General features: G+C 42.6%; 2 protein-coding genes across 2 annotated transcripts; both read right to left on the bottom strand.

Moving 5' to 3' along the window:
* Positions 1-413: 413 nt before the first annotated feature.
* On the bottom strand, positions 414-6,715 carry tm2d2 (TM2 domain containing 2). Its single transcript, XM_080498841.1, has 4 exons — positions 6,321-6,715; positions 5,747-5,834; positions 5,555-5,670; positions 414-3,570 (listed from the first exon to the last, which is right to left on the bottom strand). Exons 1-4 carry the CDS (start codon positions 6,632-6,634, stop codon positions 3,357-3,359), a joined length of 732 nt encoding a protein of 243 aa, XP_080354967.1. The 5' UTR covers positions 6,635-6,715; the 3' UTR covers positions 414-3,356.
* A 1,126-nt stretch (positions 6,716-7,841) lies between these two features.
* Positions 7,842-13,975, bottom strand: LOC308132349 (uncharacterized protein). Its single transcript, XM_080499415.1, has 7 exons — positions 13,459-13,975; positions 13,110-13,377; positions 12,171-12,317; positions 11,995-12,071; positions 10,852-10,961; positions 10,334-10,731; positions 7,842-8,606 (listed from the first exon to the last, which is right to left on the bottom strand). The coding sequence occupies exons 1-7, from the start codon at positions 13,788-13,790 to the stop codon at positions 8,307-8,309; spliced, it is 1,632 nt and encodes a 543-aa protein (XP_080355541.1). The 5' UTR covers positions 13,791-13,975; the 3' UTR covers positions 7,842-8,306.
* Between the last annotated feature and the right edge of the window lie 1,384 nt (positions 13,976-15,359).

The following is a 15,359-nucleotide window of genomic DNA, read 5'->3' on the forward strand; positions in this document are numbered from 1 at the left end:
TAAAAACCATTGGTGACGTCACCAATGGTTCGCTTTGCGATTAGATTTGGAAACAATTAAAGCCAGAGAATGAGACGGCAGACTTTCTTCACTTCTGGAGTGTAATTTCCAGGTTTGGGGAATCAGATTACTGCAGGAAAACCAGTAGAAAGTCGATTTTGCATGATATGGGACCTTTAATATTATTTGAGTAATTCTTGCTTTTATGTTCATTTTTTGTCCGTTCAAGCTATTCTGGCTGTTGTACTATATGTTTTTATCCAATGAGCAATGCAAAGAAATTAAAATGTAAACAAAATGTTAATTTACAATTTATTTTCTGAATATGTCGGGGAGCCACTTAAGAGCTGAAGATGGGCTCGCATGCACATTAAACACCAGATAAGAAGCACTTTCAAGGGAAGACGTTCTCAGTAACATCAAGTCTTTATTGAACTCACACATGAAACATAACAAGGCAAATAAATAGACAATGCAATGAGTTCACCTTGAAAAATCACAACCATACGATAAAGAGTCTCCTTCTGGCTGCATCGACTTTATATACAGTATTTTACAAGTGAAACTTTCAGAGCTTTAATGTTCTCAAACAGTTTTTTTTTACTGAATTGGAGCAAATCTGCAGAGTTGGGATTTGGATTTAAGGATTAATCAGATTAAAGACTGCCTGCTCAGATCTTTTCACTGGGGCATAATAGCACATAAATTGCCTTATTGTGAATTAAGTCGGAAATTGCAGTATGGAAAGTAGTGTTTTAATGCTTCCTTGTACAAAAGATGTTTAGCCAGCTGAAAAGTATATTGCCGGCTAAAAGCATATTGCCGATGAGCCTGACAATGGAGTTGAGCTTTTATGATGAGAGCTAAAAGGGTTTTATGGGTCCTCGGGTAATGAGACCCCATCTATCTGTGAAAGGGAGCCTTGACTTCAGGTAAAGACGAGGAATTTAACAAAGTGGAAGATTTGAATATTTAATGTCAGACCTGAGCTTTAATGTGAAGCAAAAAAAAAACCTGAACAAAGATCCCAATTTGGTGGCAGCCGGAGACGTTTCGGGGCGGGATGGAGGCTCTGCAGCTGAATGCAAAGAAGGCTGATCTCTCCGACAACAACAACAACACGGCCTGAAGCGCCGGAATGTGCCGCTATGCCGTATTCGAAGCGTCGCCACAAGTTAATACTGGAAACATCTAAATCATCTCCTCGCCGAGGAGACGGGGTTATGAGACGCATTAAAAGTGTAAGTACAGAAAGTACAGAACGCAAGCGGAGGGTCAACGCCGGGCCGGCCGATTGGAGGAGCGGCGTGGCGAGGTGGGATGTCGCCCTCAGGACACGGCGCAGTGTTCCTGACAACCGCTGGGAAAAGACATGGAAGATTTACGTGAGAGAAGAGAAGAGAAAGTCCAAGACGGGACATTCGAACTGCTGTCGAGTTCACACTCGCAGAAAATGACTTTTATTTGTTTGTCATTTATTACCTCAAAGATTTTCAAGCAGTTCAGTCTCTCTTTAGCTTTGGGTGATTAAACGAGACTTCTCGATACAGGTGAGGTTGCGAGGCGGCCAAGAATGTTCCTTCAGGCGGCGAAGCTTCTGCTTTTGAGTGTCGTCGTGATATACAGCTGCGTTCTTGTCTGATCTAAACTATGAAAACCTAGTAAAATAACAGTCAGTCTAAATGGCTCCCTAACAAAGTTTGCCTTTCATCATTACATAACCAGAATCGTTATGTAATCGTTAGAAACGCAGTGAACTCCCAAAGCGTTTTGTCAATTCAGTTGTACAGCGACTGAACGTTCAGGTAATCTTAAAACTCTATAAAGTCAAAGTCAAAGGGGCTGAGTGATCATTTATGACGTACGTCTTTCAAGACACTGGGATCTCAGAGCTTTTGTTTGATCTTGGACGTCACGCAGTGGAAGAAAAAGCCATAGGGGTTTGTGATGAGGATTATTTTAGAACCACAATGTGTTTAACTTGTCAAGTATTTGCTGTTTGCTTAATGTTTTGCTCTGGAAACTTTGATTTAAAAATAAATAAATAAATAAAAAATTAACCCTTCAGGAGACTCAATCATCCTTCTGTTTTCCAGTCGTCCCTCACGCTGCTCGCTCTTGTGTGTTTTTGTCTGTTTGGTCTAGAACTTTCCAAATGCTTCAGTAATTAGAAATGGAGGGAATACATGTGGCCAACGTCGTGTTTTTACGTCAACACTGGGATTTGTTGTGTTTACAGTGCAGAAAATCAAAAATGTAATAAAAAGTTAGGTTGGTTTTTCTCAGTTTGTTTGGTGTCACAAAGTAAAGAAATAACCAAACGTGAGCTTTACAGACTAGAAGTGAAACAAAGACGCTGAAAAAAGGAGAATCTGCTCTATGCGCGACCACGGAGAGGAAACCACCGATAGTCAACAACTTTCTCTCACTTCACGAGCTTTTCAAAGCAGAGGATCAGAAAATAAGGTCACCGCCCGAGCTCCGGCGTTGTGATTCCCGCGGACGTGTTGCCATGGCGATCAAACAGTCTTGCACAGCACACATCTTTTCTAAACAAGACTTATTAAAGTTTCATGTCTTCACTTCAGTAATCTTTGATCCTTCACTTTTTGTCTTAATTGTGGTGCTAAATGTTGCCTTTTGTTTTTCAGACTCCTTGGAAAAGTCTTGCGTGGATAAAGTCGCTTTGAGCTGCTTATTCTGTGACGAGCCACATCATTATGGCCACGTGGAACTCGTTCGTAACGCGGGTTCACACCAGGACCTCGGTGGGGGGGGGGGGGGGGGGGGGGGGGTTTGCATGTTCTTTGCTGGGGCTCTGCAGATACTTCCTTAACAAGCCAAAGACGAGTTTGGATGGGCTCCACCTCACAACATGACCCGTGGGTTTAGATGACGGATGGGAAATTCTGACGCTCGCGTCTTGAGTTCACATCTCCCCCTCCAGCTTTCTTCCACAATCCAAAATAAATCCCTGCCGGGTTCAGCTGGTGACCACAAGCCACTGGTGTGACGGCATTTCTACTCACCGCAGAGGCGACACATGCTCTTGGGTCTGTCACGCATGAAGCTAAACTGAACACAAGCAGAAGGTGCAAATAGAAACTGAACCATCACGGCCGAGGTCGTGGTAAAAGCCTGCCAGTGCGACTGGTACGCGCTCTTAAAGCAGGAAGTGGATTCAATTAAACGTCTTTGGATTATTCCTCGCCGAGTCTCGAGGGAGGCCCTGCGGGGGGAGCCCTTCAAGGAGGCTCCCCCGGATCCCTCTTCCTGATAACCCCCCTACAGCCCTGAAACATTGCTCGAGGCAGAGCTCAGTCCCTGGAGTAATCCCGGGCCGGGCTGATTAAGTATCAGTAGTACGTGCACCAGTTGCTGTAGTCGCTGGGCATGAGGCCGCCGGTGATGAGCAGGATCAGGTCCACGAACCACCAGATCCCCAGGCCGCCCAGCGTCAGCAGCTTCCCCACCGCCGTGCCGGTGTGGCCCAGGCAGAAGCGATCCACTCCGAAGCAGCCCAGGAAGAAGGAGTACAGGAGGGTGGTGATGAAGTAGTGCCCCGTGTATCTGGTAAACAACAACAACAACAACAGTAAGCAAACCTCGACATGCTTCATGTTGTCAAAAAAACGCACCGCGAATAGTCCAGGTGGATTGAACAGGGAAAGGTTTTGTTTCTTTTTTTTTGTTTTTTAAATAGCACACTTTTGCTGCCTTAAATTTCTCAAAATTACATAGATAATGAGAAGATGATGCTCCATAATCTGGATCTGAGCGGGAGGAAGATGCTCTATAAACTGGATATTGGATCCAGATTTACAACCTGTGACAAAACATCTGTGATAAATCTCCAACATGCAGGATATTGTTAATCAAAAAAATTTACGATCAATGGCTGCCATTTATTGCTTCCTATGAAAGTGTGTCTGCGGACAAATTTGCCCGACTTGCACAACCTCTGTACTTTGAATACCAAACGTTTGACATCATTATGTAATTTTGATGTAGGCTGCTTTATTTGAGCCGATATAGCAGATATGTTCAATATTTATTCCTTCTAGTTTTTGTTTGTTTGTACTTTATATGTTCAACAGTGTATTAAAAACAAAAAAATGACATTAATTTAAAAAAAAAAATGTTATGTGAGGCTGCTAATCCTAATCACAACTTCTGTGGATGCGTCTCATGCTAATTCCAGTTGGACCTCTTCCATACTGCCAGTAATTAGTTTTATAGCATACGCTATGCTAAAGCTAACAGGGGGGGGGGTGATTGAAATTGGATTCAAGTACAAGAAAAGTGTCTGACAGACTGAAACTTGCTTGGATTCCCCAAACTGCATCTCATTCATCCCAACACAGCTAGAATTCAGGTATTGTGTATTGTGAATATAGAATTTAAAAATAACCAGAAAAAAGAAGGGTTTTTTTTGTGTGTGGGCAGACAGCCGGTCTCTGACTGAACGACATGGAGTTCTTCAAGCTTCGGCTCATGACAAACTGTATTTTTTTTGCATCTTAAAAATTCTTGTCAACAGCAGTTAGAAGACATACCAAGTCCAAGGAGAATATGGACTGGGAGTCGTGACACTCTGGAGGCTGTTACTGCTGTTCTTGTCCATCTACTCACAGAAAAAACGATTTACTTCCACAGTGGCGCGCGTGTCCAGTAGCAGCGTTTCCGTCATCTACAAGGAGAAAGGTCTCCAGCGTTTTCATTTAAGTGTCATTTTCACCCGTTTACACAGAGATGGGAGCCCCTGCGTTTATGAAAAAGTGAGAGTGGAGAACACGAGGAGTGCAGGAGAGCACCTGCTCCGTACTCTCGACACATTAGAGGTGGCGTTTGTCCTCGTCCTCCTGGACTTCTGTGGAGTCTTTGTTCAGGAGATGCTCTCCCGTCTGTTTGGTTTCTATAGCGATTAGACTGACGAAAGCTGCTTTGAACGCACAGGAGCTCGTGGGGCCGGGGTCTTACATACATGAGTACACATTGCCCTCTAGTGGTGGATGTTGGAAAGGTGCAGGATGTCAACACATCAGCTTTAGATTCGTTTCGACTGAGAGGTTGTTGACCAACTGAAGGAAATATTACAGATGTCATTAATACTGTCAAATATTACACCTCAACATTTAGCAACGACGAACAGGTTTTTCAATTATTCTTTTTTCTTTAATTCTCTAATTTGCACACGATACAGTACTATCGGTTCCTCTCACAATCCAAAGAAAATCATAATAGCAAATCTACAGAGGTGACTGCGTTTCCCTGTGATGAACTGATGACCTGAACAGTTAGTTCTGTGTTAGCCGTCATACGCTTTGTCACCAAACGACCTATCTCTGGATAAAATGGGTATTAATAGCCTGCATTTGCTTAAAAATTGTGTTCAGTGCTTCCTCGTTCTTTCGTCAAGGCTCTGCAAACGGTCACAAAGTTATGTTAAGTTTCCCTCAGCATGAAGAAAAAACCCCAAACCATCAAATGCAATCTACATTCAGTTTTTAATAATTGTAACACCCAGAGACGTGTGTGTATGTGTGTGTCTCACTTGATGCAGGGTACTTTCCCTCGGAGGAACTCTCTGGATCCGGCACATTCAATGTCATCCAGCGCCGTGCAGATCACCGGTGTGTGGTTCACCTCCTTTTTGGTTTGACCGCCCCACTGAAAGCAGAAGACAAAACACAGTTCAGTTTCTACCGCGGTCAGCACTCGCTACATATTCGGAATCAGAACGTACCCCAACACAGCCGTGGCCCAGCTCCTGGTAAGCACTGTAGTTGCCTGCGTGGTCCACGGGGTCCTGACAGTACACAAACTCATCCGGTCTTCATCGTGAAATAAGAGAAAACATAAAATGAGCAAAATGTAGTGAAACAAACAGAACAATACAATTAGGGCTGATTCAGTAACGATGGTGGGGTTTCCTAATGCTAATCTTGTGCCATATTTTGGCAAATCATTCCCTGATTGCTGTGATTTGGGGTCTTTCCAGGTCATTTGATTTTTTTTTTTATCTCGTATATTCGCCGATTTTAGACGGTTGAATGAAATTTTGGGTCATTTTTGAATAGTTTTGTGGCAATTTTGTGACTTTCTGTAGATGTATACGTTATATATAGATAATCACTGTGATTATATTGTGAATTTTATGACGAAATCCTCTGATTGATCATTTCGAGTATGAATATCTTGTGCAAATTCAACTCCACATCTGGGCTTGTTTTGACATTCTGTCCATGTTAAATTACAAATAAAGTTGATTTGAGGCGTCTTTTAGCATCAGCTGAAGCTAACATGCTAACTGTACTTACAGGTATCTGCAGAGGACGACAGGAGACGGCGGGTTGTACTCATACAGCTCGGTATAATTCACACTGTCGGTCGGTGTCTCGGTGTTGGCGACCTCGGGCTGCTCGCTGAACGGCGGCTCGGTGGCTCCCGGTCCGGCGGCTCCTCTCTCGGTGGCTCCCCGCTCGGTGAATCCCGGGCCGGGGGAGGCGGCGGACGGAGGCTCCGCCGCCGTGGTCGAGTTCTGCGAGTGGATTCCTTCCAGGCATTGGAGTAATATCACCGTAAGAAGCAACAGGAACTGCCCGCAGAGCAGAATATAGCTGACAGAAATCATGTTTCTCCCTTACAACGCGTAGAATCCTGATTTATAAGGTTGTTGTCGCTCATGGCGACACGGGAAGCGTCCAGCTGCCGACGTGATGACGTCACTAGTTACGTGACTGGTACTGGGAAGAGTTCTACTTCCGCCTCAAAAACAACGATGATAATAACGATAATAATAATAATAATAACGATAGTAATAGTAATAATGATGATAATAATAATAATGACAACAATAATAATAATAATAATAATAATAATAGGACACATAATGGGTTGAATTTTGGAAATATGTGCACAACTCTTAATATTAAACAGGATTCAAATCCACCTGTCATTCTGCTACAGACTGCTACGAGTGAAGTCATTACTCGTGGGAAGTAAGAAAAATATGCTGCATGAACATAAGGTTTTAAGTGACAACATCTTGTCCATTAAAGAAAAGTGCTACGTTTACACTGCAGCAGCTGAAAATCTGACAACAATGTCGTTAGTATGCTTGGTTTTTGTTTTGTTTTTTTGGAATGAAACCGTATGTGTGTGCAGAGAACAACACACTAGAAATGTGAACAAAATAGAAAGTATCCAGATTCGTATGAAGAGATGACTAATTGGATGTTATTAGAGGTGAGTTTTAACTATCAATATCGCCATGTTTGTTACTCGTGCATGACCAGAAAGAACTATTTACTCTTGTGGCGGTGCACATATGCAGTAACCGCACGTTATGGCCTCCGGCAGTCTGAAATCGCGGCGGCCAAAGAAATATTTGACCTTGGGATCTGCTATTAAAAAAAAGTCTTGGTTGCAGTGTACTGTTCTCATGTAAACAGCCCCCACTCATTTTTGTGGTCATCGAAACGGGACCCATCTTACATGACCCCTAATGTGACATGGCGGCAGTCTGTATCGCTTCGTCCTGTTCAGGGTCGCGGGGTGCTGGAGCCATTAAAAGTTAACTATGGGTGAGTCTATCATAGGATAAACAGACAAACAACCACGCACACTCACATTCACACCAAGGGACAACTAAGGGTCACCAATTAACCTCACATGCATGTTTTTAGATTGTGGGAGGAAGCATCTCTCTGTGAGGCGAGAGTGCTAACCACTGCTCCACTGTGTGAAACTTTTAAGAAACTGAAATCAAGAGACACCGTTTGATATTTTTTCTTTATTTCACCATTTTGCAAGAAACTGAATTGTGTGTGTGTGTGTGTGTGTGTGTGTGTGTGTGTGTGTGTGTGTGTGTGTGTGTGTGTGTGTGTGTGTGTGTGTGCACGCATGCGTGCACGGGACATAAGCTGCCAAATAACTTTTCTCATAATATCGTTTAAACTGTATCATTAGAAACATGTTAACAGTTTGCTACTGAGGTATTCGTTTGGTTAACTGATACTGGCTTCATTCTGGTAAACTGCATTCAAAGAACACTGTCGACTTTGCAGAAAAGTACAACAAACCAAATAAGCACTTTCTGAATCTCCAGCTTCCATGAGATTGACTCGGTACCCTCTAATGTCAATGATAACTTCCGATGTTTGTCATAAACCTTGATGAAAGACACTGCTTCTTCTATCTCTCACTTTTGAGTCGTGTTTGCAACATGTATGAGATCTTAAACGTCTGAAGGTTCAGTTTGGAGCAGACAGCTGCATGCAGGGACACTTTAAAGCAGCAGCCTGTCAGAAGTCAGTACCTTCCCCGGCTGGACTCAGACCCGTCTCCTCCGCTGGGCTTTTCCGCTCCGTCACCGGAGGCGTTACAAGTTCTGGGGTCAGATATTTGAAACTGACACCCGCCACAGAGGAAACGGGGGACTGCACTAACGGAGAAGAGAAGTAATCCAGGCTGTGGATACTTGGCGAGCCTCTAAAGTCCACTCTGGAAAGTGGCGGTGGGATGAGGTAGTGGGCTGATCCCGCGGACACGCTGGAGTACGGGTAGAACAGGAAACCTCCGAAGTGAGAGCGGCTCATCAAGTCCTGCAAACAGGAGGAGCATACATGCATGAATGGATGAATGACGAGACAGTCTGGGCCTGTTTCTCAATGCTGATGGATTGAACGAAACTACAATACTGATGTTAAACTCTTCTTGTATTACATATATGTGTCTGTGGATTCAAATCAATTGTCTTGTATCTCTAATTAACCCGAGTATTTCTAAAGCCCCATTGACATGACAACAGTATACAAGTGAAAACACATCATTTATGCATTTTAACCTTAGAAAAATTTGCAAAATGATGTCCGTTAATATGGATACAACTGAAACACTGAAAACAATGCAATTAGCACGCCAGTCCACTAGATGGCGCTGATGGTCATGTCCGTAATGAAACCACACACAGAGAACAACACGCTGTACACATGAACAATAGCGAGCAGAACATAGACAATTGTATGGACAGACCACAAAGTTGGGTTAAGCCTCCATTGTTGCATGTGGAGAATGATTGTTTACTACGGGCGTGGTCTGCCTGCACCGTAGCAGCGTTTCAGAAAAGTTGCATTTTCCCCCATTTTCACGGAGACGGAACGTTTTCAAAACGCTCCACCTTGGGAGCCATTTCCAAGAAGTCGTGTTTTCAGTGTAAATGGACACTCAAAATGAAAACAAAAATGAAGACGGGACCAAATCTCTGTCTGCTTGAAAGGTAATGTTGCTGGATCCAGATCGTTGACTAACCTGAGGCTATAATAACAAATTTATCCTGTGAACACGACATGAAGTGCTCGCTCTCTCCACAGCCTTGTGAACACGTGCAGCTCAAGAACACAATCTCACCTACCCACCATTTCTCACCACTCCTGACATGGACCAGGGGCTTTCAATGTTTTCTTTTTTCCACAATTGCCTCCCATAAGGTTTGTGGAAACCTCAAATTGCCCATCACAGTAAAGCCAACCGCTGGTCTACGTCCAGCACCGGCTGGTTGCCAGGTCTGCTATTGATAGTAGCCTCCCCAGGTTGGGAAACCTCAACTCATGCCAGGTTTTGGTGGTTTTCCATTACAGCTCAGTACCGCCTCAATGTGTGTGCGGTTAGTAGAGCGGTTGTCTCTCAATTGGATGGTTACTGGTTATCTTTTCCCATCTCCATCTGTCCACGTGTCCTTGAGCGCAACACTGAACCCCAAACTGCTGCCAATGGATGGACCGAGTGCCTCACAAAGCAGCCGCCTCTATTAGTGTGTGAATCTGTGAATGTGATTAACAGTGTAAAGTGTTTTGGGGACTTCTTACCTGGTGGGAGAGCACTGTATAAGTCAAATTTATTCACAATTCTCAAGCTGGCAAAGATAATTATCATGAGGATCTTATTTATTGTTGGATTTCTACATTCTTGACAACAATCAGTGTTTTATATTATTTACTTGGTTGTTGTTTTTATTGTGTTTACATTTTAAAGAAAAATGAGTAATACATTTTGTAACTATGGAAACATTGAAAATGCTGCAAAAAGAGTAATAATTAATATCAATATCCATGGTGGAAAAGCCATAAGAGACAAAACATGTTTCATTTTGTTTGATTTGTCTTTTGTTTCTGATACCTTCTATATTTTTGGTTCCAAGTTTCTGATGGATTTTAGGAGACAGATTATAGCAATATCACTTGGATAAGTAAAGCCTGACTTAGTGCATCTGTGTTTAAGATAACTCAGTCAGTAATTGCCTTCAATAAGAACTTAAAGTATTGTCGTTTACCTGCACCAGGGCGTGACGATGAATGCTGTTGGGGACCGGGGTCCCGGCGGGAGCCCCCATCCCCAGCCCACAAGGCCCCACGGTGTCGTACCAGCTGTTCACCTGAGCCGGGTGAAGGTATCGGACGTTTGGATGCGAGTCCGGAGAGTAAACACAGCTGCGTGGCAAAACGCTGTGTAGTTTGCACAGTCGTTCCTCGTCCGTCTCTTTGCTCGCCCGCTCCGTCGATACGCCGACGACACGGTTCTCTTTGAGGTCCATTTCTCTGCGGGTCTCCGCTGCAGTCTGAACAGCCTGCTCCGGAGTGGAAACCAATGACACAGTTTCTGTTTCCTTGTGGGGTTTTCCAGAATCATCCTCGACATTTTCGTCTCTGTCGCTCTCGCTTTCGTTGGCATCTTACAGAAAACGAAGCCAGAGATGAAAACGTTAGTTTTTAATTCCTTTATGGAAACCAACAGTGTTTAATTAAAAATCATGATTTTAACAGTAAATGCTGAAAGATCCGTGTTTTGCACCTGAAGACTTGGAATTTTCTGAATATTGTGGAGAAGAAACTATAATATGTTCATGATTCATGTCAGTCATCCGCATCTCTTTAGACTTTGGTGATGAGTGTTGCAGTTTCCTGATAAAACAAGAAAACACAAAAGAACGAGCATCAATAATTTTAAAAGTTTCACTGGCTGAGGCACTTTATTCGTGTTATGGAATTTTGCTGTGGCATTGTGACATTGGCTCTTCTCGGTCACCGTAGTTTCAATCTAAAGAACAGAGCCCAGGGATTTTTAAAAAGTTCTACGAGGGCAGCTGTTTGCAAAAAGTTTTTTAAGAAAAGCAGTGGCTCAGAGCACCGATATCATGTAAGCAGACGCTCAAAGCCAAATGAAACCTTTGCGTTTTCGCTTGAAATCATTGCCATGACAACGGGCCCTATGTTTACTCAAAATGAACAGATCGGCACACGTCATGTTTACCTGCTGCAATACAACCATGCTAAATGCACACTATTTCCTTTTTTATTTGCTTTATTCAAATTGTGTCAACACTTTTTCTAATCTCATAAGGATATTAATGTACCCATATTTAATGAAAAATTGATTTTAACATTGTTATTGACGTAAAATGTAGTCTGAATGTTGGCAAAGCCTTCCAGAGTCTGCAAGAAACTGAAAAATCCACCACTATTACTATGACTCAAACCAACTCATTATTTAGAGGTGTACTGTGTACCGAGCAGCATCTTGAGACAGTTTTTTTTACTAAAGTAATTAAATAATTGGTATTTTCTACAGTTAATCCTCTACAATCCTGACAGTCATGCATTGCATGACACTTTTAAAACCATGGAGATTGTAAAGAGTGTTTTATTTGCATTGTTTCATATCTATTTATATTTTTACATCTAATTATTACAGAAAAATTACAAAGAATCCTAAAAATCACAATATTAATATTCGTTGTATATGACTATTCAGCTAAGCTATTGTTTCAGCTGGTGGAAAAACCCTAAAATGTGGCATTATGCATTTCTGCATGCGAAAGCTGCACACGCTTCTCAACCCCATCCATAAGAAGAAATGTTTTGTATTCATTCAAAAACTCTGAGTGAATAAAATGAACATGACTGAATAAAAATTAAATTTGTAAGAGTGACTTGCCTCTTTTCCCTCCTTCCATTGCCGGTGTCCCGAAACCCCTTCGCAAAGGGATTATTGTCTATTTTCAGTTGCGTGATCTAATAAAAGATACGAAGAAGACACAACTGTTTGAGTCACGTTTCTTTTGCTTAAATCTGAACGATTTCCCCACAAACGTATCTTTTGTGGACACTCACCTTGTCGTTTTGGTAAGCGGTCACAGCGATGAATTCTGTCTCGGCAAAGATGTAGGTCCGAAAAGTGCTGTAGGGCAGTTTCAGGATGTCGTTTGCCTTCACCACATGAAACCTGGGTTGGTATTTGTGCATTGAGTTGAGAATGGTCTAGAAATTAAACAGAAAAACCAAGTCAATGTATTAATTGCAAGAATTGCAAACACACAAACACATGTGAAATAGTGTCCATGTAACACCTTCCTTCATAACGTAAATTTTTTTAAACATTCCTGAACTGATTTCAAAGCAACTTTTTTTGTACATATTGGCATTTTTTTAAACCATTCAATAATAAGAAAGTGTTCTTATTTTCCTTTAATGGATCCTAGAGCAACACAACTAACTACTTCAAATGTACAGAATAGAATAGAATAGAATAGAATAGAAATAATTGATGAGATACATGATTAGTTGAAAATTCCATCAAGCATTGCTACACGCAGAATAAATATGAAAGAAAGTTAAATATCAAATAGGACAGGATGAAAATTAAAAGGAATTTAAAGTTCTTTTAAATATGAATATGGCTGTGTAGTGGTCTACAAAGCCAATAAAGACTTCCAAAAAAATGTCAAATGTAAATTTGATTCTAGATCAATTGACAAACCTGAATGTGGGTATTTTACATTTAACTATTTGTATGCGTTTCTTTACGTATTTGCTGAATCACTCTTGCATAAAAGAAAAGTGTTGACTACAACCTGTTTATCATCTATATATTTGGAACTTTTTCATATATACCGTTTTACCTAATTGTACATTTACAATAAAGCCTATTCTATTCAGTTATATCCCGTGACTGCATTGAACGCAAAAGGTCACAAGAAGCGCGCCTCGCACTTCAACAACTTTTCAACTTTTTTAAATAAATCAATTAAAAGTGCTCTAAACAACACTTACGAATCCATGCTTGTCGGATATGTTGTTGGTCAGTTTCAGCTTGTGGAAGTTGACCACTTTGGACATCCACTGCTCGCCCGTGGCCGGACTGTCCGGGTGGATGTACATCCGTTTGGGCATCTCCGGATCCGCCTTCCCCGCCACCATCCAGCGCGAGTTATGAAATTTATATCTGCATTCATCCGCCGCCACGATGTCCATCAGGAGGATGTACTTGGCTTTTCTGTCCATCCCGCTGCACCGGGCCTTGAGCGGGGGAAACATGCGCCTGCGGAGAAAAAGAACCGGAGACAGGGTAAAGCGTGCCGTCGCTCACGTTTCAATCCGTGCGTAAATGTCAAACACTCACCTCCCAGATTTTGTGATGACCATCTCGGTGCCGCATTTGTGGAACTGTCTCCAGAGGTCGCTGGCTTCCAAATAAACTTTGGGTTCATCCTCTGTCATCTCCTCGCTTTCCATCGTTTCGAGAGGCCGACAAAGTATCGCGGACTGCTCCGATAGGGGCGTGTGGATCAGCGGCTCCGCGCCGGTATTCGAGGATCGTCTGGAAGACACGGGGACCACCGGGAACAGAGGGGGCCCGGACAGGAGAGTCCCGTGATGTACCGCATCCGTCACTGTCGCCGGAAAGGCTCGTGACACTTCGCCTGGGACGCACAGTTTGGAAATGCTGCGCATGGCATCCAAGATGAAAAATTAACTTTTACGCACGAGGGTAATCAGGTTACACTTTAACGCAGCTCTTAAAAGGGCACGGTGAACCCCTTTTGAATATTCCAAATGACTAAACACATTCTATTTCAACACTTTCACACTGTTCTTAGTTTATCTCCGGGTGTTTTCCCTGGGATAACCCTAGCCCCCGGTGCTGCGCGCTCTGACGCCCCCCAGCCAGTGTCCAGACCGATTTGCTCCTTGACACATTTAGACTCAGTGTGACACCCAGCAGTGGGTGGGGTTTCCTTGCTATTACAGTTTATATGGAAGGAAATACTGTCTCAAGTTACGTCGGCGGTTGATGGTGGTGTTTGTGAAAGACTGTGATAGGCTGTCATTGGCGCAACAAAATTTTGCACGAATGGCGCTACACTTTGGGGCGAAATCACAGTATCTCACTTAGTTTACAAAACAAAATGAGTCGTGTTTTGGTAAATAAAGCAGATTGTGTCGTGGCCGCTTTATGAACACCCCGTAGTTACACTGCAATGTACACAAATGATACGAAATCGGAGTGATTAGCCAAACGAACACCCAGATTCTTTTTTCTTTTTTTTTTTGGTCTATCCACATGACTACACACCTCCAGTGGTTTGATCTGCTCCGATGATGTGGTTTCTCTCTGCTCCCATGCAGCAGCAGTGGCTGTGGACGCACGGATGTGTGTGGGAGCAGCGCCCCTGCCAGCGATTGTCCCGGTTGGATTAAACTCTGGGTTTGGTTACAAGCTTTTTATTGCTCGGTGGTCCATGACAGCGAAGGAACGTCCCGGGGAAAACTTTCCGTGAGTGAGTGCGGCAGGTTCAGGGCTGCATGTGCGCCACCCATGATGCGCAGCCGTTGCAGGGACTCTGAGGCATGTCGGCATGGAGAGGTGGCGCTCGACCACATAAAGACCGCCAAGTGTGAAAATGTACTCTATGCTGCCTTCATCAACAAAGCTGTCAGTATTACAGTATTACGTCAACCAAAGTTCAGTAACACACACGTGACGATGCCACTGCTTCAACTTAAAAGAAATCCTACATGGCGATTCCACATTAAAAAGTTTAATTGTTTCATTTAATTGGCGAAAGTGGAAAGGTGGATGCCTGTGTAAAAAAAAAAAAAAAAAAAGCCTTTCGATGTAAACCCAGTAATTCAACTTCTTTACTTAAGTAGAACCAAAAGAGTACAAGTTCTAAAATGTACTAACCTAACCACTTTTAACTAAATGAACACATGCCTCACACACTGCTTCAACCCAAAAAAATCCAACATGGAGAATTCAGATACATATTTTTTTACATCAGACCTTTAATTTAATTGGACTGATTCAGGAAGTATTCACATTCCGTGTTAAGTGAAAATATAGATTTCTGTGGGCGGATTTTAAACCCTTCTTTAAAAGCAAACTCAGTAATTCAACTTCTTCATTAAAGTAAAACTAATAAAGTACATTTCTAAAATGTACTCAGGTACAAAAGTTTTTAACTTTATTGGTACATACTTGTTGTACATGAAGCATGGGCATATCAATAACACAGCTGA

This window comes from Blennius ocellaris, assembly GCF_963422515.1.
Source record: "Blennius ocellaris genome assembly, chromosome: 7".
In the NCBI taxonomy this organism is placed as follows: domain Eukaryota; kingdom Metazoa; phylum Chordata; class Actinopteri; order Blenniiformes; family Blenniidae; genus Blennius; species Blennius ocellaris.